The sequence below is a fragment of the Cetorhinus maximus genome, chromosome 14, assembly GCF_964194155.1.
Source record: "Cetorhinus maximus chromosome 14, sCetMax3.hap1.1, whole genome shotgun sequence".
NCBI classification, from domain to species: domain Eukaryota; kingdom Metazoa; phylum Chordata; class Chondrichthyes; order Lamniformes; family Cetorhinidae; genus Cetorhinus; species Cetorhinus maximus.
Window position 1 is genome coordinate 13,632,065 of NC_135892.1, and position 24,728 is coordinate 13,656,792.

General features: G+C 40.0%; 1 protein-coding gene across 1 annotated transcript in view; it reads right to left on the reverse strand.

Annotated features, from left to right (window-relative positions):
• Nucleotides 1–530: 530 nt before the first annotated feature.
• The window catches only part of LOC144689431 (aftiphilin-like), a 63,940-nt gene continuing 39,742 nt past the window's right edge, over nt 531–24,728 (reverse strand). Inside the window, exons 5-9 of the mRNA XM_078556515.1 lie at nt 24,246–24,302; nt 22,881–23,012; nt 17,884–17,944; nt 5,686–5,809; nt 531–1,704 (exon numbers count right to left, since the gene is read on the reverse strand). Coding sequence (XP_078412641.1) covers nt 1,560–1,704; nt 5,686–5,809; nt 17,884–17,944; nt 22,881–23,012; nt 24,246–24,302 — 519 coding nt within the window. The 3' untranslated portion in view covers nt 531–1,559. The remainder of the gene's footprint in view (nt 1,705–5,685; nt 5,810–17,883; nt 17,945–22,880; nt 23,013–24,245; nt 24,303–24,728) is intronic.

The following is a 24,728-nucleotide window of genomic DNA, read 5'->3' on the forward strand; positions in this document are numbered from 1 at the left end:
ACTGATGGTTACAGAGATCTCATCACCAGGTCAGTTTGGCTGAAGCGCCAGGAGTGAAAAACCTGTAACCATTTCAACAAGAGCTGAAGAAGAGTCATACGGACTCGAAACGTTAACTTTGCTCCTCTCTCCACAGATGCTGCCAGACCTTGTTTAAAAAAAAAGGTTGGACACTCTAGTTATGATTTTTTTTTTGAGTTTTTTTGCAGATGAACCTGCATGACAAGGTTCTGCACAGCAGAGGGCAGTGTTGCTTCAAAGGATGGGAAATGTTTCACAGCCCCAGGAATCATGGCTAATAGACGAATGAAAATGCTTCCTGGAATCAGCATCAGTGACTGGCGCACGTAACCAGTACACGATTACATTTCTAGTTGAGCAAACAGCAGAGTAAAAGAAAGAATGGAGCAATAGATTAAAAGGTACTGTTCCTTCACCCAAATTATTCCTTCTGGATATAGATCACATTGAACCTGTAATGTCAACGAAAGATGACACTTCTGTCATAGTGAAAAACACAGACCAACATCTTTTCAAATCATCTCTCTTTATTTTCTGTGTATTCTAAAAGTAAATTTACATACTACAGTTATAAAAGAACCTGGACATGCACATCAACCTATGTAGGTTCTTCTTTGTATCAGAGATTTTCCATAGGAATTTCACCAACATTTACAATCCATAATTACTGTACATACAGCCCAAATCACTGCAAACTATTATGTCCACCTTATCTTTACACTGTGCAAAATCCTCAATAAACGTATTAGTGGTAAAATAAAGCAGAAATAATGAGTGAAAGATCAGGCTCACCTCAAGGGTCTGAATAAGACATCTAGATATTGGTCCCTCGTTTCCCCCCCCCCGCCTCCTGCCCCCTCCCAGTAAAGCTCAGGCTTCTGAGATGCAGTGTCTCATTCACAGATGAGCTCAGCTGATGCCTGTACTGTTATTAGATAGTGGTTTCCTAAATAAGCATCACATTTTCATCTCAGTAATGGCTTTAATGATAATTGCGTCACCTCGATTTTGAGCCAGTGCCATACTAGACGCACCACTGGTTGATGAAATGCGGCAAATCGCAGTGCCAAAAATGCCTATAACCTTTGCCCTTTTATCAAATAGGCTTGGAAATACCCCCCCCAAAAAAAACTGTTCTCATTTGCATCAGAACAAGTAACAAAACCCAACATTAAACAATTCACCAGGGTTTTCTGTTAGTCAGAATCTGAATACGGTCATACCAGTTTCAAAATGTTTTATGACGGTCCCTGTCAGATTAGCTGACAAAACAAATTTATTCAACCCAACACAGCAACAGAAAGAAGAAAAACTAATCTGCAAAATAAACCTTCCACCTGATATTTACAGATTTTTCTAATATAAACACTTAAATCACTTTAGTATAAATAAATATACAACACCATCGTATTGACTGTAGAACTCTCCAGGACTGACTAACAAATCATCTGAATGACTGATTAGTTTTATTTTATTTTGAGAAAGCCAAAATACGTTTGATTTTAAAATGTTCAGAAAATAAAACTAGGATCCAGTGCTCAGTCTGCCTTTTCATGGGAGCTTAGCAAAGGTGTTAATGTGGTTGGAAACATCAGCACTTTGGCATGCATGAATGATAGGTCTGGAAGGCTTCCTATTACTTTGGCAGCTTCCTTACTAAGAACTTCCTCCTTTTTTGGTTTCCTAAGAAAAAAAAATAACAATTATTTTCTAATTTAAATCTGAAGTGTTAATGCAAGGATTACGAGAAAGTGCAACATTACACATTTAATCTGATTTTTAATAAATCAACCAAAAGTCAAATATTCAAGTTATCATAGTTAATTATAAACGAACATTAAAAGGTTACACCTTCTAAAGGCCTCAAGGCTTTAAAGGTGTGATATAAACAGACGCAAATTTGTTTGAAGTCCCAAAGCAATTCACAGGAATGGCTATGAAACAAAACCTGATACTGAGCCACATAATGACAGGTGACCAAAAGCTCGGTCAAAGAGGTAGGTTTAAAGGAGCACCTTCGAGGAAGAGAGAGAGGCAGAGAGGCATAAAGATTTAGGGGCAGAGTTCCAGAACTTAAAGACTCAGACAGCTGAAGGTACAACCAATGGCGGAGTGATTAAAATCAGGGATGCTTAAGAGGCCAGGATTGAATGAGTGCAGACATCTCAGAATATTGGAGGGGGTTACAGAGAAAGAGAAGGGTGAGACCAAGGAAGGATTTGAAAAGAAGGGTGAGAATCTTAAAATCAAGTGTTGACGGACTGGAATTCACCAAGTCAGCGAGCACAGGGCTGACTGATGGAAGGAACTCGCTAAGAGCCAGGACAGAGGTGGTAAAATTTTGAATGAGCTCAAGTTTACCGTGGGTGGAAAATGAGAGTTGATCAGGAAAGCATTGTAATAATCAAGTGTAGAAGTAACAAAGGCATGGATGAGGGTTTCAGCTGAGGTGTAACAGGGGCAAAGACAGAGGATGTTACAGTGGTGGAAATAGGTGGCCTTGGTGACGAAGAGGAGATTGGGTCAGGAGTAACTCACCTCCTGACTCCTGAAACCTGTCCACCATCTACAAAGGGCAAGTCAGGAGTGTGATGGAATACTCTCCACTTGCCTGGACGAGTGCAGCTCCAACAACACTCAAGAAGCTTGACACCATTCAGGACAAAGCAGCCCGCTTGATCAGCACCCCATCCACCACCTTCAACATTCACACCCTCCAGCAGCAACGCACCGTAGCAGCAGCGTGTACCATCTACACAATGCACTACAGCAATTCACCAAGCCTCTTTCGACAGCACCTCCCAAACCCATGACCTCTATCACTTAGAAGATCAAGGCAGCAGGTGCATGGCAACACCGCCACCTGCAAGTTCTCCTCCAAGCCACACACCATCCGGATGTGGAAATATATCACCGTTCCTTCACTGTCACTGGGTCAAAATCCTGGAACTCCCTTCCTAACAGCACTGTGGGTGTACCTACACCACAAGTACTATAGCGGTTCAAGGTGGCAGCTCACCACCACCTTCTCAAGGAAAATTAGGGAAGGACAATAAATGCTGGTCTAGCCAGTGACACTCATCTCATGAAGTAATAATAAAAACACAATGGTTTCTTTCTTAAACAAAAACAGAATTACCTGGAAAAACTCAGTAGGTCTGGCAGCATCGGCGGAGAAGAAATCAGTTAACGTTTCGAGCCTTCATGGCCCTTCGGCAGAACTGAAGCATAGTTAGGAGAAGGGAGAAATATAAACTGGTTTAAGGTTGGGTGGGGGGGTGCGGGGGGGGGGGGGTGCGGAGAGAAGTTGAGGGTGTGGTGATTGTGGAGATAAGCAGTGATAGGAGCAGATAATCAAAAGATGTCACAGACAAAAGGATCAAAGAGGTGTTGAAGGTGGTGATATTTGTCTAAGAAAAGTGCTAATTAAGAATGGAAGACAGGATACTCAAAGTACAGCTCTAGTGGGGGTGGGGTGGACAGACTAACAAGGTTTTAGTTTTAGATTTAAAAATAATGGAAATAGGTGGGGAAAGAAGAATCTATATAAATTATTGGAAAAAAAAAGGGGGGGGGGGGGAGAAACGGGGTGGGGATGGGGGGAGGGGGAGTTTAAGATCTAAAGTTGTTGAATTCAATATTCAGCCCGGAAGGCTGTAAAGTGCCTAGTCGGAAGATGAGGTGCTGTTCCTCCAGTTTGCGTTGGGCTTCACTGGAACAATGCAGCAAGCCAAGGACAGACATGTGGGCAAGAGAACAGGGTGGAGTGTTAAAATGGCAAGCGACAGGGAGGTTTGGGTCTTTCATGCGGACAGACTGCAGGTGTTCCGCAAAACGGTCGCCCAGTTTGCGTTTGGTCTCTCCAATGTAGAGGAGACCGCATTGGGAGCAACGAATGCAGTTGACTAAGTTAGGGGAAATGCAAGTGAAATGCTGCTTCACTTGAAAGGAGTGTTTGGGCCCTTGGATGGTGAGGAGAGAGGAAGTGAAGGGGCAGGTGTTGCATCTTCTGCGTGAGCATGGGGAGGTGCCATAAGTGGGGGTTGAGGAGTAGGGGGTGATGGATGAGTGGACCAGGGTGTCCCGGAGGGAACGATCCCTACGGAATGCCGTCAAGGGGGGTGAAGGGAAGATGTGTTTGGTGGTGGCATCATGCTGGAGTTGGCGGAAATGGCAGAGGATGATCCTTTGAATGCGGAGGCTGGTGGGGTGATAAGTGAGGACAAGGGGGACCCTATCATGTTTCTGGGAAGGAGGAGAAGGCGTGAGGGAGGATGCGCGGGATATGGGCCGGACACGGTTGAGGGCCCTGTCAACGACCGTGGATGGAAAACCTCGGTTAAGGAAGAAGGAGGACATGTCAGAGGAGCTGTTTTTGAAGGTAGTGTCATCAGAACAGATGTGACGGAGGCGAAGGAACTGAGAGAATGGGATGGAGTCTTTACAGGAAGCGGGGTGTGAGGAGCTGTAGTCGAGGTAGCTGTGGGAGTCGGTAGGCTTGTAATGGATATTGGTGGACAGTCTATCATCAGAAATTGAGACAGAGAGGTCAAGGAAGGGAAGAGAAGTGTCAGAGATGGACCATGTGAAAATGATGGAGGGGTGGAGATTGGAAGCAAAATTAATAAATTTTTCCAGGTCCCGACGAGAGCGTGAAGCAGCACCGAAGTAATCATCGATGTACCGGAGAAAGAGTTGTGGGAGGGGGCCGGAGTAGGACTGGAACAAGGAATGTTCCACATACCCCATAAAGAGACAGGCATAGCTGGGGCCCTTTCTTCCCTGTAATAAATTGGAGAAAATTTCTGCTCATCCAGGGCTGGATGTCTGACAAGTAGCATGACAAATAAGGGGCTGTGGAGGGATCGAGAGGTGTGATGGTGTGGCAGTGCTGGACATTGTCAGCGTACCTGTGGAACCTGATGTGTTTAATGGAACCATGAGAGGGCAGAGTCATGGAAATTAGAGGGGAGGTGGAGCAGGGAGATTGTGCGTTCAATAATGTTTAAAATCAGGCAGAGAGTCAAGGACAAAGAAAAAGGACAATGCACGGTCACGTAGAACATTACTGTTTATTTTTGACGTGATGGATGAAATGAAGAAACAGAAACCTGACTGAAGGGATTCAAACCAAAATATCCAAGGCAGGTGGCATGGAGTTTGGTGCCAACATTGTTGGTGTAGCAGCTCAGGAAGAAAAAGCAAGTTGGAGACAGGACTATAGGTGGAAAAGACAGAGGGGAATAAATAGTCACTGTCTTCAGAGGACCTACAAATACTAGAAATTAATTTGTCTCAGGATTGGATTTCAGTGGGATCATCTTTCACCTAATACAATTGCAATGCATGGCCATCCTAGCATCAACATGGAATCTACGTCAAAATAAATTTACATTCAGATCAATGCTTATTTCAGCTATTCACAAACAAGATCATGTCCAGACATAAGAAAATAAACAGAATCACACTTGAGAACCACTTTGCAGCAGCAATTCACTCTCAAGGTAATAAGTTAGGTAACATCACGTAGATTTGTACATTAAACATTAATATGAAAGAATATTTAATTTTTAATTAGCTACCCAACAAATACTCAGGTGTATAAACTACCGCTCAAAGTAAGCTTACCTGCTAGATAGGATTTCAAAGGGTTGGATTCCTTACCTGGTGGATGTGCTGGTCTTCTCTGCTGTCGACATGAGGCGAGCAAATGCATCAGTCATTCGATTGACTGTACCAGAGTCTTCCAGTTTAGATGTGGTCAATTCATACAGTTCTGGGTCAACACCTATAGAGATGATGGAACAGAATCAGGCCACTCCTACATCAGCCACACAGAGCTCAGCTACATAGCTGCAAATATAGCTAGAAGCCCAGGGTTCAAATTTCTGTAAACATCTGAAATATTTATATAAAATCAAGAATTGACAGCAAGTTTCAATCCATATTGTGCTGGCTGTAACATAACCTAGCTGAAGCCTCCTACAGCACTAATCCAGTCTTCACCAAGAGTTTAAAGTGATGACATTTTGCTGTGCATGACATCAAAACAGACTCTGTAAAAGTGGCACATTTTTGGACAATGAAAGATGAGGGGTTCTAAATTTTAAAGGAATCTCTCAAAATCAAAGTGTTTTCGTATCTCCCTTCCACGTAAATTCTGTTTCTTTAAATAATTGCAAGATGGCTGCCCCCAAAACTTCACATTCTATATCATCACTCACAACACGTATTTACAAAATGATTTAAAATCTGAGTGTTCGACGAGTTATTCCCATTTTCCCAAATTCTTGATGCTGGGATGAACAGAGAAATGCAAACACTGGATAAAATTTACCTCTATAGATTTGTTGTGTGATTAACCATAACTACAGGTGGTTAAAACTATTGCTGCCAGCAAGGGCAAAATTATAATCTCAGAAAATGGGTTGTCTAAGTTTAGAATAGTAAATCAGAAAGAATGCAAAGTGGTAAACTGTGTAGGAAAATGAGAGCTATGGAGATGCCAGAATTATTTCGTCAGATTAACTTGAAGAAAAGTCCAACAATTGCAGAAACAGCAATGCACAGGCCACAATTTCTCACATGAAATGTGTCAAATTTCAGACCATCTTACTGACTTGGAAAGGGCATAGAATGACAAAAAAAACAATAAAACTATGGTAAATACCTAGGAAATAGAAGTTTAGAACCTATTAAAAATGCCCAGGCCCACAGTATTCAATAAATGAATGCCAATATTGGCAACAAACTGGAAATAGTCCAACAGGCAGGTCAAAGTGAGCCCATTTACAGATATGTTTTGTGCTATGTACAGAAAGCCAAGAAAGAGTTCTTACTGTTTAAAACCTACAGATTCAAGATGTTTCAAAATAACTTGTCAAAATACTGCAAAATCTATTTTTCTGGGAATTCATAGGCACAGATTGACAAATGCACTAAACCACAAAATGTTTTCATTAATCATTTCTTTGGATATCTAAAAGTCTGCAACTTCCATGGGTCCAAATAATTTCACAATAAATCTCAGTGCACAAGTAAGGTTTCAACTTCATTAAGTCAAAGTAGCTAACTAGACAAAAACGTGAATCTGACCAAAAAAAAACATAATTTAGACTAAACTCTAAACGGGAAACATAAGAAGAGGACAGTTACTGGCAAAGTTGCAGAGATGCTTTTTAAAAATAGCCAAAATGTTATTGGAGTACATGAACACATCCATCATTTAAGAATCCAAATAGCAGCGATTTTGTACACAGGCTTCCTGTTAAAAAACAAATTGTGCAATCTATGTTTCAGTAGATTCTTTTAACTCCTTACTGAGTGGAGGCATCAGTTGATATTATAGAGTCATAAGAGGATCCAAACAGTCCCAGATTTTATCCCCAATCTACAGCAAGCAAGCCGGCAGGGTGTTGGCAGAAATGCCTCTGTACCTCGAAGTAGAGGTGCAATAAAGATAAGTTTAAACTTTTACACTGAAGGCAAAACATTTCCAAATGTGCATTTTACCTTTGTGGCATATGCTTGCAAATTTTTTCCATTAACATATAAGGAGCCAAATTAGATCTGTGCAATTTAAAAGTTTCACTGTTTCCTGTGTTTTCATAATTTATCGTTCCCTAACCTCTCCCCTGCACAAATACAAACGAATACCCTATAGTAAATTTATAATATATAAAAATTATAATTATGATTCATTTTCTTCATGAGCTAGTTAACCCAAGACCTAAAATTAACACACTTTCAAAATAGCAACCAAATTCACATTTGAATCACAAAGAGTCAGCACCCAGGTATAGCAATCAACTAGGAACACAAATGGAATGTTGACCTTGATTGCAAGGGGAAATGAGTATTAACGTTGGAAAATCTTGCTTCAACTGTACTGGCATTGGTGAGACCACGTCTAGAATACTGTGTATTTAAGGAGGGATATGGTGGTATTGGAGCCAGTTCAGAGACTAGATTGATTCCAGAAGTGAAGGGGATTTTTTAATGAGGAAAGGCTGAGCAGGTTGGGCTTGTTCTCATCTGAGTTTAGAAAATTGAGATCTTATTGAAACATTAGATTCTGAGGCGGCTTGACGGAGCAGATGCTGAAAGGATGTTTACCCTCGAGGAGGAATTTAGAACAGGGGGTCACGGTTTCAAAGGGGTCTCCCATTTAAGACAGAGATGAGGAGGAATTTCTCTCAGACAGTCATTAATCTTTGGAATTCACTAACCTAGAGAGCAGATAATTAAAGTTACTGTTTTCAAAATGCCCATTGACGTGGCAATGTGTTCCTTCTCTGCAAACATAATCGGAAGGCGCTATAGGACCCAACTTTTGCTAGAACCTTGAAAACAATAGGTTACAAGGTTTGACTGTGTAACAGAGTTAAATGGCCAAGTAAGAAGCTGTCAAGAGATGCAAAATTTAGGCCAAACAAATACTGCCAGTCTCTGTAAAGCTGCTCAAGCAGGTTAATATTGGGCACAGCGTTGGTTTAATAACAGCTGTGCTGCAAGATTATTGAACAAATCAGGCCATGAAGAGGCCAGGAAAGCTCAAGGCCCAAAATCAGCACTGCAGAAGTGGAGCATCACAATCAGCTACAAACTGTAGAATTTTTAGATTACAGCAAAGGCTAGATGATGATAGATAAATTTGCTACAGCACCCAAAATCAGGGAGCGAAAGTGGCATTGAATTGCAACAACCTAATATGCCAAATTAAGTTCAGGCAGAAAAAGCTTAAACATACTCCTCCAAAAGCTTGCAGCGGCTTCTAATTAGCTGCATGGGTACAACATAACTGCAGTATGAGTATCAGTCCATTAACATGGAGTGCTGTGTAGTTACTAGGTTTTAATTTAATTCCTTATATCTAGAATGTGCTGTGTTCCATTTAGCTAAACTAGTTAAGCATAACTTATTAGTAAATTTGGATCTGAAAGCACATCAAATTTAGGTGACACAATATAATGCTCCAGTTTTTCATTAGCAAAGTACACTTTTGAAAAGTTCCCAGGCAATCCACTGGACCTCCTGTAAATTTTTAAAAGTGTTTTGATGTTAGCAAATAGCTGACTGGCCTGCTGACTGTCAACATTAGGCTATTAAATGACATTTGAATACTGTTGGGTGCAGCGCTGATGCATAGGTGTAGCAATATAGCATCAGTGGAACAATTCAGCATTGCTAACCCACAGCAGTTTCAAGCTTGTTATCCTGCAGTGTGACATTGTCATAAATTCCAATAGACCAACAGAATAACTTAAAGACAATAATGTTCATAACTGTGCTCAAATATATAAGCAGCTATTAGTATTTAAACTTCCTCTTCGAACTGTTACACAACTGACATAGCTAGACAGGCAGCATTGATCAATGGTAGCCCCACATCAAACTAAAAAGTCAGTTTTCAATTACACGACAACACTAGGTAGAGGGAATGCAACATCTTTTTTAAAAATTCAATCATCGAATGTGGTTTCACTTGCATTCTTTGACCCATCCTAATTGTCCTGAAGTTGCACTACAGCAGTGAAGCTTGGTACATCAGTTCAGAAGACAATTAAGAATCAACCACATTGGCATGGGACTAAAGTCATACATAGGTCCATACTAGGTAACAGCAGGTTCCCTTGTCTGAAAGACATTAGTGAATCAGTTGGATTTTTACAACAAATGACAGCATCATCTTTACTTTTGCTGAGCAAGCTATTTAATTGCCAAACCTTTTGAAAAAATGGAATTCAACCTCTCAGACCATTTGACCTGGACTAGCACTGAAGTCCAGTAAACACACCCAATACAATTCCTTAATTAAAATGTCAACAGCTGGAAGAGCAGTTTTAGGATTTTTTTTGTTTTGCATTTAATGCATCCCAGTAGGAAAGTAAGTAACACTATTAACTATGCTGAATACAATAATGTTTCAGAAAGCTACAGGAAGAAACTACAGCCGGGGTTCTGAAACAAATCTTGGATTAGCATTGGGTTGGAAAGTTGAGTTGAAGTAGAAAATCAGCCACAATCATGTTAAAATGGCAGAGCAGGCATGGGCGGTGGTGGGGGCAATTGCCTACGCCTGCTGCTATTTCTTATTTGAAGGGATTTTCAATGGTGGCATGGTGCAGCCATTGTACTATTTCCAAAATAACCAAAGCATCTCATTTGCAAACCCTATTTGAAGCGCAGGTTCCAAGGGCATTTATGGTATTTGAAGTAGTAGAGACATAAAATGCCAGTTCCTAATTCTGGAAATGGAGAGAAAGGTGGACTGCCCTTTCTCAATACCAATATAGTTTGTGTGGCCATCGCTCACTTTTGAGATCCTGAATGCGAAAGGCACCAGCCGGGTTACAGGATAAATAATGTTTCTGTGCTATGGCAAAAGCTAAATTAGTTTAGCTCTAAAGTAATAATATAATTGAAGCACCATAGCCTACAGGTCTACAGGCCAAGTGCTGGAAAATGGGATTAGAATAGATAGATGCTTGATGGCCAGCACGGACACAATGGACTGAAGGGCCAGTTTTTGTGCTGTATAACTCTATGACTCTATAATTCTATTCTGTAATGCCCAACCTTAGTTGGTTAATTCTCAATGACTTAAAAAAAAACTTAATTTCTTCTTATCTTGCAATAGCTTTATTTCAGTATGTGTGTGCTTCTGTGATCACGAGTTCCTGGTCATGACGGTGTCAATCACTGTGCACTTAACTCCCTTTCACGGGTCAAAGTTCAGTAAGTTCTCCAAAATGCCACCCCTATGATAACTCACTATATTTTATCATAAATAATGTTTAAAGAAAAAAGGCAACATAAAACATGTTTTTTTGCAAGTTTGATTTTAAAAGGGAGGACCATGCGGTTTAGATTGCTCCTTTGAATTAACACTTTTCTTTTAAAATAGCAAAATCTTAGTGCGCAATATTTTGATTACAGATTTATTTCACTGTTACCTTCAATAATTTCTCAGTAAACCTTGGCAAACCATACGCAGAAATGCTTCAAAAACTGACTAGGAATGTTGAAATTACCACCTCAATTTAAAAAAAGTTACTGGGATTTTCACCTTCCTTATAGTTTTCTTACCTGGATTGTAACCAAACTAGACAATTCCAGCAGAATTTTTTTTTTTACATTTAACTGCTGTTCTAGATCCAAAACGAATGAGGGATTGTTAGCAGGACTACTGGCGGATCTTACATCACCCAGGAGGAAGGTCTTTATAACTGAGAATTAGCACTAGAAAGATACTGAAACTCTGGCCTGCAGTGTTGTACAGTAGGCAGTATGTCTGTGACTGGTAGATTTACAATTAGTATTTACAGCACCAAGAAAAATGATTTATTACAGACGTATCTACCTTAGTTTAAAAAGTCACGTTTTAAGGTGGTTAGTAGTAAACGTACTAAACTTATTTTATATTGGAGTAGGAATTGGGAGCTGACTGAAACAGAACACAAATCAGAGTGTTTTAGTATCAATCTGAGGACCTCCCCACCCCAGCACACCACACAGTGAAATGTTAATGATAATTGGTTGAGGAATATTGACTTTGCCATTCATTAATGCCCAGAGAGAAAAATCCAAGTCACAAACAACTTTTAAAGTAAATATCTAGATCCAGTCACTAGATATTCTGTAATTACAACAATGAAGGAAAATGTTGAATGTTGAGTGAAGGCTTTCATTCACCTGTTGCAGCCGTTGCATTTCTTTAGCAAGGTAACTTACAGTCAGCAGGTACTATGCATTGAGAGGCCAGTTAACTAAAACACACGGAGCTAGAAATAAACTTTTGAGTATCTTTTATTTTGCTTTATAATTGGTACAGACTCCTTCAGAGGGCCAACACAGGCATGACAAGCCAAATGGCCTCCTTCTGTGCTGTAAGCACTCTATGATTTGATTAAAATTATTGAATGGTTACAGCACAGAAGGAGGCCATTTGGCCCATCATGTCCGTGCTGGCTCTCTGAAGGAGTGATTCATCTGGATTTATGAAGGAATGTTGAATTTTAAAAATGATGTCACTGCCAATCGTTTTGAAGCATCCAAATGCACTTCAACACATATTTTGTTACAGATCTCACAAATCTCCCTCTCACAGATGTTTACAGAATATTATGACCACCAACTAGTGCTGTAACCAAGCTTTTAAGGTGATTTCTCCCCCTTTCTGCAGGGCCTCAGAGTTGAAGCCCTCAGCTTCTGACCACCCCTCCACCCCAGTTTACACCTGATTAAGAGTGATCCAGACCCAGGATTATTTCCCTCGACATTGATCACCCTCCTCACCTCCAACTCTCGAAAGGTAATCACCTGGATTCAGAAGCGTTCTCTGAAGTTGGAGCCTTTACTGTTGTGGAACAATTAAACAGCTTCAAGACCCTGCTTTGTTACAGCCCTAAAGAAGTGATGATAAACTGCCACAGGCACTGAATTAAAAGCTGCATGCCAAGCACTAAAGCACAGCACAAGAAGCAGCTCTTTCTTTGAAGTACAGTCCCCATCACTTGAAATGTTTTAAAGAGATGGCTGTTTATATCATTTACCATTTGCATTAATGACGATGTCAGACAGCTGTGCTTACTCACTAGTTCACATCTCATACACCTCAGGTGCACTGAATGTAATTGGAGACTTATTGAGGCAGAGCTCACTTCCAGTAGGTTTCCAATTCTGAAAATTTCCAAATATGAGCTTTTACTTAAACAAATGTGAAGCAGAGATATTCCACTAACATAGCGAGGTACTATATAAATGCACTTCTTCCTTTAGATGTATTTAAGCAAGACAGCGTTGCAGTAGTAGAAAATGCCAATTGATTTTCTTGTAATTTCTGGCAGAATTGATATTAATAAATGCCTGGCATAACAGTACTAGAATATAACTTGGAAATAATTTTAGTTCAAAGGGCAATGATTTTTAATTTTATTAACACTGCTGCTTTACCAGCCATTATTTATAGCAGGAAAATCGCAGTTGTACGAACGCACCCATCATAATCAGTGGGGACTATATATCTAAAGATAAAGCCACCAGTGCGAAGGTTTTAAAAAGAAAACTATTACATGCAAGCAGAACCACATAAAATTTGTAAGTTATGGCAAATAGAGAGGTGCGACACATGACTTCCCATGAAACCACTATGTGTTGAAATTCCAAGATACCAAAGGTGGACCAAAAGAATGTGTGCTATCAGTTTTCCTTAAAGAAGATGGGAACAACATTGCTGCACGCAGCATCTCAAAAGACAAGGTTGAGTGGGGACAGGGGGAAAACAGCAAAAACTTTTGTCAAAATTACAAAATACATTAATTAAAGGGACTAGATGCATCCCAAAGGGAATGTGCATACTCTTGAAACGAAACCAATTCTCATGTGGACTTCTTGGTAGTAGAGTGGAGGAAGATAAATAAAGTCTCACAAATAGTAATAGCTGTGATTTAAGATGACAGGAGAGGAGAGACCATGTGTTCAATGCAAAGTGTAGAAAACTCTGCCAGCAGCAACTCCTTGTAAGAACCTAGTCAAGTTATTACAAAGGACTACCCCCATGCCAAACACAAAAGCAGCTTATAGAAACTATAGAGCTATGTGGCCCCATAAAGAATGGGATAGAGAAATGCTCTGTAGTCCCACAATATCCAGTCTCGAATAATGTGGACAACCCCATCCCCATCTTCAAATCAGCACAAGTACAAAAGGACAAGACCGGTGTTTCCAGGCATCCAGCCAAAATCACCAAGTGTATGATCCTATTTGGCCTCCTGCTGTAATCAGCCGTTTTCTGTAAGGTGTTCAGTATAATGGACACAGCAAAAGTTACTGGCCCTGGCAACATGCTGTAGACCTGTGCACTAGACAAGTCACTGAAGTAGTTATGAAAATGGCACCTAACTGACAATGTGAAAGATTGCTAGATATGTCCTATCCAGAAAAACACAATAATTCTTTCCAGCTGATTATCATCCTATTGGCCCCTTCCCAAACATCAGTCAAGTGACAGGAGGAGGCATCAAGTGACACCTACTCAATGCACAGTACAAGATCCACCAAAAGCACTTGGTTGCAGACCTTGCCTCACGCTTCATCCAAACAATGAGAGTCACTGCCTCAATATTAAGAAAATATTTGACTTGATATGACATCAAGGGGACACAGCAAAGCTGTTGAACAGGGACTCAAAGAAAAACCCTCCAGATATTGAGTCATACTTGGCACAAAGAAAGATGGTTGTCAAAGACCAGTCACAAACCCAGGGCCTCTCTGCAGGAGTTGCTCAGGAAAACATCCTGAGATCACTAATCTTCAGCTCCTCATCAATGAAAATCTCATGGTCGTAAAGTTAGTAGGGCTGTTTGGTGACAATTCCTCTGTTCAGCTCCATTCACAACTCCCCTGACCATGGAGCAACTCATACCAGCCAACAACAGAACTTGGAATAGTATCGGGGTTTTTTAAAAAATTCTTTCATGGGATGTGGGTGTCGCTGGCTGGGCCAGCATTTATTGCCCATTCCTAATTGCCCTTGAGAAGGTGGTGGTGAGCTGCCTTCTTGAACCACTGCAGTCCATGTGGTGTAGGTACACCTACAGTGCTGTTAGGGAGGGAGTTCCAGGATTCTGACCCAGTGACATTGAAGGAATGGTGATATATTTCCAAGTCAGGATGGTGAGTGATTTGGAGGGGAACTTCTAGGTGGTGGTATTACCATGCATCTGCTTCTCCTGTCCTTCTAGGTGGTAGAGGTCATGGGTTTGGAAGGTACTAAGGAGGCTTGGTGAGTTCCTGCAGTGCATCTTGTAGATGGTACAGACTGCTGCCACTGTGCACCGATGGTGGAGAGAGTGAATGTTTGTGGATGTGATGCCAATCAAGTGGGTTGCTTTGTACTGGATGGTGTCAAGCTTCTCGATTGTTGTGGGAGCTGCACTCATCCAGGCAAGTGGAGAGTATTCCATCACACTTCTGGCCTGTGCCTTGTAGATGGTGGATAGGCTCTGGGGAGTCAGGAGGCTTGGATTAATCAGAGGCAGATAATATTCACGCCACTGTCACCGGACAATGAGTATCGTGATAAGAGAAAGCCCAGACAGCTCAACTTTAACTTTAAATATCACCACCAACATCTTGGCAGGTCGCCAGTAACCAGAGCCTGAAATAAATCAGTGCGGTTACAAGAACAGGCAACAATTGGGTCATGTACAATGAGTGGCTCAACACCTGACCCCCTCAAAGCCTCTCCACAAGGCTCAAGTGAGGAGTATAATGAAATACTCACCACTCACCTGGAACAACTCAAGAAGCTGATCAGCATCCAGAACAGAGTAGGTGGCTTGATAGTTGGCATTGTCACTGTACAACATTCACCCTTCACCACCACCAGCGCACTGTGGCTGCAGTTTGCGCATTCTACAGGATGCACTGCAGCAACTCACCAAGGTTACTTTGGCAGTGTCTCCCTCTCCAGGAACCTGCACCTCCAAAGAGGACGAGACAAGAGCAACAATGCCACAAGACCATCACCTCCCGAGCTGCCCTCCAAGTAATACACCATCCTAACTTGGACAGGTGTCCCCAAATCCTTCATAGTTGCTTGATCAGTAGCCTGGAATTTCCTATCTAACACCATTGTAGGAGCCCATCACCACAAGCAGTTCAAGGAGAAAGCCCACCATCGATAACCAGGAAAACTCGTGACGTGCAATAAATGTGACCCAGCCAGCGCCATCCATATCCCAACAACAAAGAAAACCAGAATCTGAAAGAAAGCCAAGTTTATCCAATTTCACTAGTCTCATATGAAATACATTTCCAGAGTGACTGAACTTTAGCTGGGTGAGAATATTGGAACATACACAAACATATACAGACAAGAGTGTTAAACACCCTTCTTTTAGATAAAATGCCCAACGAAAGTATTGTGTAGGTTTCTGATTGGAAAACCAGCAGCACTTTAAAACATTCAACTTTTTCGGTTGAATGAAAGACATTGTTGCCTCAAATAAGAAGGTTCTGATGTCAATTGGATGAACATGGTTTTGTTCATGGGAAGAGAGTCATGTGATCACAGTGTTAGAAATATAACAGGTTGCAGTTAAGACATTCTGCTGACCTGGGATTATGCTACTGTTGCTAGAGCTACTGTCATCCACGAGCCCAAAGAAATCGAGGTTCAGAATAGTGGAACCTCCGTTAGCTTGAGATTGAGTAACCATGTTGGTAGGCAGTCATACAGAGGGTAAGCCAGACGGAAAGGGGTTGATGTGTGAGAAAGGGGCAAGACACAAACTTCAACATGCAAGTTATCATTACTACATACTATAAACATAAGCATTCAAAATAGTTTTAGGACTAATTAGCCAATATCTAAATAAGTTGACAAGTCAACCAGCTTTACAATCAGTATTAGTCACAATACACAGGTAACACAGTGCACTTAACTTTGCTGTTAAAAATAAAGAAGGATTGCACTTTCATCAATGAGATAGCTGACACAAAGAGTTTTAAGGAAAATTATTTTCTACTTTGCACTTAGAAAAGCCCGACAAACAAGTTATAAGTACAAAGGATCAATTGTAAAAGCAAGCAGGAAGATTTGACTGGAGTACTTAATGGACACCAAGACAACAGAAGCTGACCCAGGCTTTTCCTACTACTGATAGATAAGGAATTTGTGGGGCAGGGCTTTGATCGAACCCACCTGATTAACCCTTGGAGTACTGCAGGAAGACTTAATAAAATCATTCTTTAACTTAATTCCAATAATTTACTATTTCAAGATTTCACAGGCCTACACAGTTACATAATACTTTGGAATTTATAAAATGCCATTTGTCATATAATTGGCAGTAGACAACCTACGAAATTCAGTATTCAAAGGGTTAAAAATGCCAATGCATGATGTTGTATTGCCAATATCTGGGGAACTTAATACTTAAGTCAAGCCAAATGTTAGTAAGTTTTTGTGTGTATATTGTAAAATACATAAAGGGAAAGTTTAAGTTAGTTTAAGCGTGTTAGATAACTGACATTGGGTATCATGCAACATTCAAAAGCAATCAACACTGAGCAAATTGTTTAGTGGTCTTATTCCATTTGTTACAGAAAACTTAATAAATCGTTGCTTGAGCAATTGTGCACTGAAAAACAAAACGCAGATCATAAAATAGGAGAGAGAAAGTATCCCAGGGAACGAGACAAGTTTTGTTGCATGTTAATTGCAAAGTTTTTATAGCTTAACACTGTACATGATTTAGAATCATGTAATATCACCTGCAATGTATCACAATGATAGAAATGTATCATTGTACTTGCCTTTGTTCAGTTAAGTGATTGAGTTTTTCTACATATACACATCTCTAAAATGTACTGCCTTTGCTTTGGGCAGAACTTGCTTTTAAAAACTGAACAAATATTGCAGCTCCCCACATTAAGATTGCAAACATTTTTCATGAGGATGTTAATGGGAAGTAATACTTCAAAACTTAATTATTTGATCATTATTGCAATTATAAAATCAGCTGTTTTAGGCAATACAATTTAGCATATTAATATTGTGTAGTTTTGTATGGTTATAATAAGGAGGAAAGAATTAAAATTGCAAAAGCCAGTAAGTAAACTTAGGGGTGCACTGTTAGCTTCTAATACTCACATATTTGTCATTTATATTTGTGTAGATGTGCATATGTAATTATGACTAGCACATATCAGCAAAGCAAGTCTAAAAGAAAGCCTGGATTTCCACAGTGAGAAAGAAATGGAAATTTTAAAAATATCAGCAGAGAGAAGTCTGTCTGAACTTGGTAGGTTTCTTAACTCCAGCTCTGGTGCTAGAGGCTCTACGCGGGGACGTACCATCAAGAGGATTAGTAAGGCCACTGCTACTCCAGTCAAACTGGACAGGCGGGACGTGATCCTAGGAGAAAAGAAAACATTACATTACACTGGAACAGGCTGACAGGAGAAAAAGGTATCCACCTGCAAAATTAATATCACAGTAGACAGATTTGGTGAGTATTTCTTAACTCTACTGCAATTGTCCATAATGTTTGACTCTTAAAGAAGTTTACATTATGTTAAACAAACATACTGCTCTCTTAAAGCTGTGATGAAGGAGACAGCAAGTAAACACCTCCAGATGAAGTCACTGTCCCCAAGCCATACAGACCGAAAAGGTGTCAGGTTCCACTCCTGGTTTGCACTGAGTTAACAGATTTCATTCAGGGCATAATACATCTCTGCTAAAAGGGGAAAATAATTATCCAGATTCCCATTTCACATCATTAGCAGTAACCTTTGCTGGAAGCGAGCATGTGGACAGGAATTGGGTTCAGTTGTGACGCCCATTATAATTGAATATTCTGATGGCACACAGTATCATGACCAATACGTGCTTATTTGGCTGAGGTACTTGAGCTGCACTCCAGAAAGGGAGTCAGCAGTGAACAGGACCAAAGAAATGGAGATTAGGAAAACGGATGGAAATAGTTCCTCACAACCCCTCCTGAAAACCCCTGCGAGCATACCATAGCATTCTGGAATAAGAATGTGTCACAACAGAAAATGCCTTTGGAAACTTTTATGAAGGGGTTTCTGCAACTCTATCAGCTACCTAAGGTCTAAAAATGAAACCATAGAGTATTAGAAACATACAGAGGTTAGTCAGTATTTGTGTGGGAAGGATAGACAGTTCAATGTTTTGGATGCAGATCCTTCTTCTAAGCTCAGAAGTAAGAGCTGGATAGAGGGATGAGAAACGTTTCAGATGTGGATCCTTTGCAGACAGATCCACATCCAAAACATTTGCTTGTCCGCTCCATCCACAGATGCTGACTGTGTGCTTCCAGAAGTTTATGTTTTTGTTTCAGATGTCCAGATTTGCAGTGGTTTTAAACTCTTCATCTGCAATACATGTTACATGTATACTGCTTCACATTGTTCACATTTACCAGAAGCAGAAAATTACTTCTCACCTCATCCCTGACTGAAAGCCAGAGACATTTCTAAAGAATGTTGTGAAAAATACATCATTAGAAATTTATCTTCTTCAGTTAGTTCTCCACTCGGTGGAGCAAATGGAAATCATAAAATGCCAGTAATGAAAATTAATCTCAAGTCTTACAGCATCCCTAAATAACAGTGGCACCAAAAAACAATAATTCTTGCCTGTGCTATGTTAGATTACTGCAATATGAAGCAGCTAGACAAAAACAGCTAGATGAGGTGGTTCAGAAAGTTTGCTGATCAATGTGCTGGTGGAATGGTACACAGGTCAAAATCCCCACAAAAATAAGGAGTGCCGAGAAGAGAAATCAATTTGGGATTTTTCAAGCACCTATCAGCCGGTTGCCAAAGTGTGAATACAGGCATTCCTTGTACACAGTGGGTATAGACAGGTTAGTTACTTGTTCAGGTCTTTATTCTTAAAATGCAAGCTGTCTTGATACACCACAAGAGTTCTATTGGTTCCTGAGAATCACTTATTACACAAACTTACATCTTTTAGACTTTTATAAAGATCAGGAACAGCCACAAGATCGGTAAAATAGAGCATGCATTAAATTACCCATTTAAGCTATACTTTAGTTGCTCAAAGTCTTACCAAGTTTACCACAGTAAATGGATAAGTGGCTGGATTTATGACAGAATTCAGTGTGTTTGACAAAGCTTTGAGGATATCTAGGCAGCTGGGTGATCCAATTGCAAAAAAATGATTGAGCATGACCATACCCTAAGCACGATCCAGAGAACTACACATTTTGGGGTTGATCTGTAATGAAGACGCACAGCTCATGTGCAGGCTGTTGCTAATAATAATAGCTTTACGGAATTTTAACTCGCATGAATTCTGTGTCAAACAGGTGGTTCAATGATTTTTGTAAATCTAGATTCCAGTTCAATTTGGGGATTAACAGAAATCCAACTGGGCATGGTTTCTAAAAAAATAGGAAACTAATGTGGATTCCCCAAAATGCTTGTGAATAAAGGTTTGTGGAAGGTCAGGATGGTTACAAAGCACATTCCTGCAAAACTAGGGTTCAGCCCAATTTCAAATAAATATTCAAACATAAACTGAAGTAATAATGCAAAATACGATTCAAAGGATTTAATGGAACTAAATACTAATCTTTTTGGTTCTATAATCTTTAATCCGGAGAGAATTCACTGGAGTGTTATCACTGAGGGAGGCTGGTTCTTTGTAATCATTGCCATTTCTCAATAACCAAGCATCAAGGGGAACGCGCTTGGATTCGGGTAAAAGATCCCTACTAAAACATCAGACCCTTCCTGTCTGGCAGCAGAAGAGATTGCAGGGCAAGGGATTTAAGAGACTGAGAATCCGTCTTTCATGGTCTAAGTGGGACATTCATAATCATGATTTTAAATTAAGGAAGTAGGAGGGGAAAATAAGAAAAAGGTATAGAGGAAGCTTGTTATGCGTAATACTGAAAAGGCCATTCAACCTCTGAGCTCATGTTGCTTTTATCCTGGAACAAATGTGTGGAAACTGATTGCTGGCAATAGGGGTAAACATGTCTACATGCAAGGATCCCTAAATCTTGCACATTACTGATCATTCTCTACATGAATTTGCATAAGGCGTGTAGACACAATTGAGAACAGTTGCGTGATTGCTTTCTGTCAAATATTAGGCAGAAAGTGATATTTTCTGGTTGAGATACAAAAACGTCAAATGAACTGCCCCAAGGCAGAGTCCAAAAGCAAATTTTCTCTGCAGGGTCAAAAGGGTCAACTACGGCAGTATTGTCCATCTGACATGTACTGGCCCTTACAAAACTGAAGTCATAGTGAAACCTGACAATCTAAGTTTAAAGAATTGGATGTGCCACCTGCACTGCCTCTGTGACTCTCTGGCCTAGAGGTGACAGTCCTGGAGAGCGACTCCCCAAGGCACAAGGGGAGCGCCTAAAACAGAAAGCTAAGGAAATGGGCAAAACTCTCCAGGATGCTCTTTTCTTGCATCCACCGGATTACAAAAATATGCTGTAATGATCCTTACTTGAAAGGACCAGACTGCTGACAGGGGGATAGCGGTGAAGAAAACTTAACTGAAAGGCTCTTATACAACCAGGAATTTCCTATATTCTTAATTTGGGATGACAACAATAAACCAAAATGACAAAAATTCAACCAAAATATGCATGAAGGAAAATTGAATGAATGCTTTGGGATGTACCAAAATCTGAATGTTTTGATGCATACAGCGCTCTCAAAATCATTAACGGAGTCAGCCAACTGGACTTTTTCAGTGTTAATCTGGCAATCAACCACAGCATTCTCCTCCCATGTCTTTCCAGTCATCCAGCTCAGTGGGGCTGCCTCCATTCTTCAGCATCCAATCATAGCTACAACATCGCAAGCAATCGCTTCTATCCCAGCCCTTCCAATAACCTCTGGAGCTGCTAAAGAACCCTGGGCACCCACTTCATCTACATGCTGCCTCTCAGTGACATCATCTACAGTGTCAGGCTTCCACATATATGCTGATGACACCCAGCTCTACATGTCACTCCCTATTTCAACACCTCCACCTCCTCTGTCTCATTAGATTGATTGTTTGATGTTCAGTCTTGGATAAGCTACAATTTCCTCTAGCTTAACATTGCTCAGACTGAAGTTATTTTTGGTTTTTGCCACAAATTGTTACTTTCAAACTCAACTATTTCCGCTCTCCTGGACGGCTACCAAACTCTGTATACTTCAGATTTCCCAAAATTCTGCTGTGCCCCAAGTCACAATCACCCATTACCCCCTCCTCATTGACACTGGTGATCACATGCCAAATTTAAAGTCCTCATCTTGATTATAAGTTCCATCATGACTCCTTGCCGCCTCTATCTCTGTAACCTCCTCTGGCCTTACAAACCCACTACCACCTCAAACTCTGTCCTCGACTCTGCCCTCTTGTGCTAGCCCCCATTCTTTACCCCACCCTGTCAGCTGCAGAATTCCTGCCACCAAACCACTTCACTGTTTGACCTTCCACTCCTCCTTCAATATTCTCCTAAAAACCACATCTTTGACCAATGTTGTTAGCTCTCCTGATAGCGCCTCCCTTGGCTCAGTGCCCATTTGATTCTGTGGAATCTTCTGCATTAAGGGTGCTATGCAATTGCAATTTGTTGTAGTTCCAATAAAAAGAGGCCATTCATTTTCTAGAATAGTGCTAAAGCAATTGCATTCATAATTAATGCATTTTGTATTTTTATATATAATGATCCTGTATGGACTATGTAAAATTTCAGTTCCTTACGCATAAACTGATGTTCATCTCCTCTGCCTTATATCTTTAATTTATAGTACAAATTAATTTTTGTCCAAATTTGTAATGCATCATAAACAGTGGTGCATTGCCACTTTTTAATTTACTTTCATCTTAACTGCTTCTTTGGATGGTTACAAGTACAATTGGAATTTTGAATATGTCACACATATAATTCTCCATATGTTCCGTTTTCCAATCTCTGCCTCATTACTATGGAGAGCTCTCAAACGAGCAAGGTATTTCTCCACAAGAGGACAGAGTTAGGCAATCAGTTACCCCTGCCAGATACAAAAGTAAAAACCAAGCCTGGAACAGGATTCTAATCCACCATTCTGCCAGGAATGGAATAGTGATGAAATAAATGGTGAGGTGGAAAGAATAGGAAAGCCCTAAGTTATATTTAAAAAGCTAGGCAACAGAAACTATCAAGCAAGTTATCCGAGTCAATCTTCCTCGTTACCCCCACAACTTACTAACTGGTAAATAAAGTTATTTACCGGCAAGGGGCCATAAGTCAATAAATATATAATTTAGCAGTGAAACAAGAATGACGGTTTATGCTTACCTGGATTTGATCAGGCGTAGAAGCACATATCTCTGAGGGCATTACACTTATGGTTGGTATTTGACCTATTGAAGCTATCTTCTCTGCAGCTGATATTGGTTTTACTGGTTCTTTGGTGGGTTCTAACATGCCCTGAAACAAAAAAAACATTAAGGTACACAAACCAAGTATACCCAAATGTGAAGTTTTGAGATTTATATTCTCCTGGCATGAAGCCTCGCCGAGTGGAAGTGCATAATTGGAAACTGTGAATGCAGAGCCCAACATTTTCTCTGCAGGAGCATAAATGGAAAGTAGTGCATAATTGGGAATCAATCTCCTGATTACGTGCTCTCAGCACGTGGGAATCCATGTTGGCAGCATGCACTTTCAAAATGTATCTTTTAAGCTCTCACCAAATGACTAAAGTAAAACTCATTAGTAACAAATGAAAAATAGGCTGGATTACTTGTGATACCTATCCCAACTACTGAATATTAAGATTTCTGGAAAACACTCAGAACACTTCACACTTCTGATTGTACTACATTACCTATAAATCTGAACTGACTTTAAAAACAAAAAAATTGAGCAGGCATCAAGTAGGCCCATTTATTATGATGATAGGAGATTGGTTCAAGGCATGGAACACCATCACTGCAGACTGCAATACCATACTGCCTATCACATCAATGACGATTGATAGCAGTTGAGCCAACTTTATTTTCACTTTTTGTGTTACGAGCTAAATAAAGTTTTCAGAATGATGAGTGATCTGATAAAAGTGGCGCAAATACGGCTTGATCAAAATTTGTGAGCATTTAATAATTGCAAACAGAAGCTGAACAGAGAATTCAAACATTTTTTGTTTTCAAATATTAACAATGAGGGGATCAAGCAGCTCCTGAACAAAGACAGCAATCGATTTTCGTCCATGCTTTTGTGTGTATAGCTAAATAAATAATCATGAATTTTCCAGAAATCAGTGTTAAATTGCCATCCACTGTAAAGAATGGATAGTTTTACATAAACACAATAATCAAATCTATTTCATGCTGTGAAGCAATTTACATAAGGCGACTCTGCCACTTACTGTAGTTTGATAGTCATTTTCACAGTTTACCACAGATCTATCTTGATGTCAGGTTGTCAAAGAGGATTTCTGCATATAGTTTATTTTAAATTTTGAAAGACCAATCATATAAAATTTGTTCCACCTACCATATTTGCCAAAATTTTGCATCAATGTTCAGGAAATTAGAATCATAAAATGATAGAATTACACAGTGCAGGAGCAAGTCATTCATCCTATTGTGCCTCCACATGTACAAAGCTGAAATAAAGGTGATTAAAATATCGTATTGCACAATTTAAAGCTGGACTTACCAGGCCAGATGCATATGCTGGAACTATGACAGGCTGCTTCCTCTGCCCTGTAAACAGCTTTTGAAACAGAAACAATTACTTTACTGTTACTCTATTAAGTCTTGTATGAAGTGAAAATATCAAAATATCAACATTTAAGAAATAAAGTGTATTTAATGATCCTGAATCTCATCAAGCTGATGCATAAATGATTTTGAATTCTATTCCCGATGAGCAACTTAAAAGTTGGACAGTTTTTTTTTAAATTAGAAATTGGTTTACCTATAAGTTCCTGTCTTGCTCTTATTGAAGTAGTGTCAGCTTGGGTCAGTTGATTACAGCTTTTCCACTTGATTATGGGTTTGGGTTCCATACTGACATTTGAATTCATAATCTAAGCTGAAATTTCAGTGCAGTACTGATAAATTATTGCACTGTCAAAAGTGCCAAACTTCAGAGGACACATCAAAGTTGTGTCATAACTGCATATTCCTGCAGCTGATG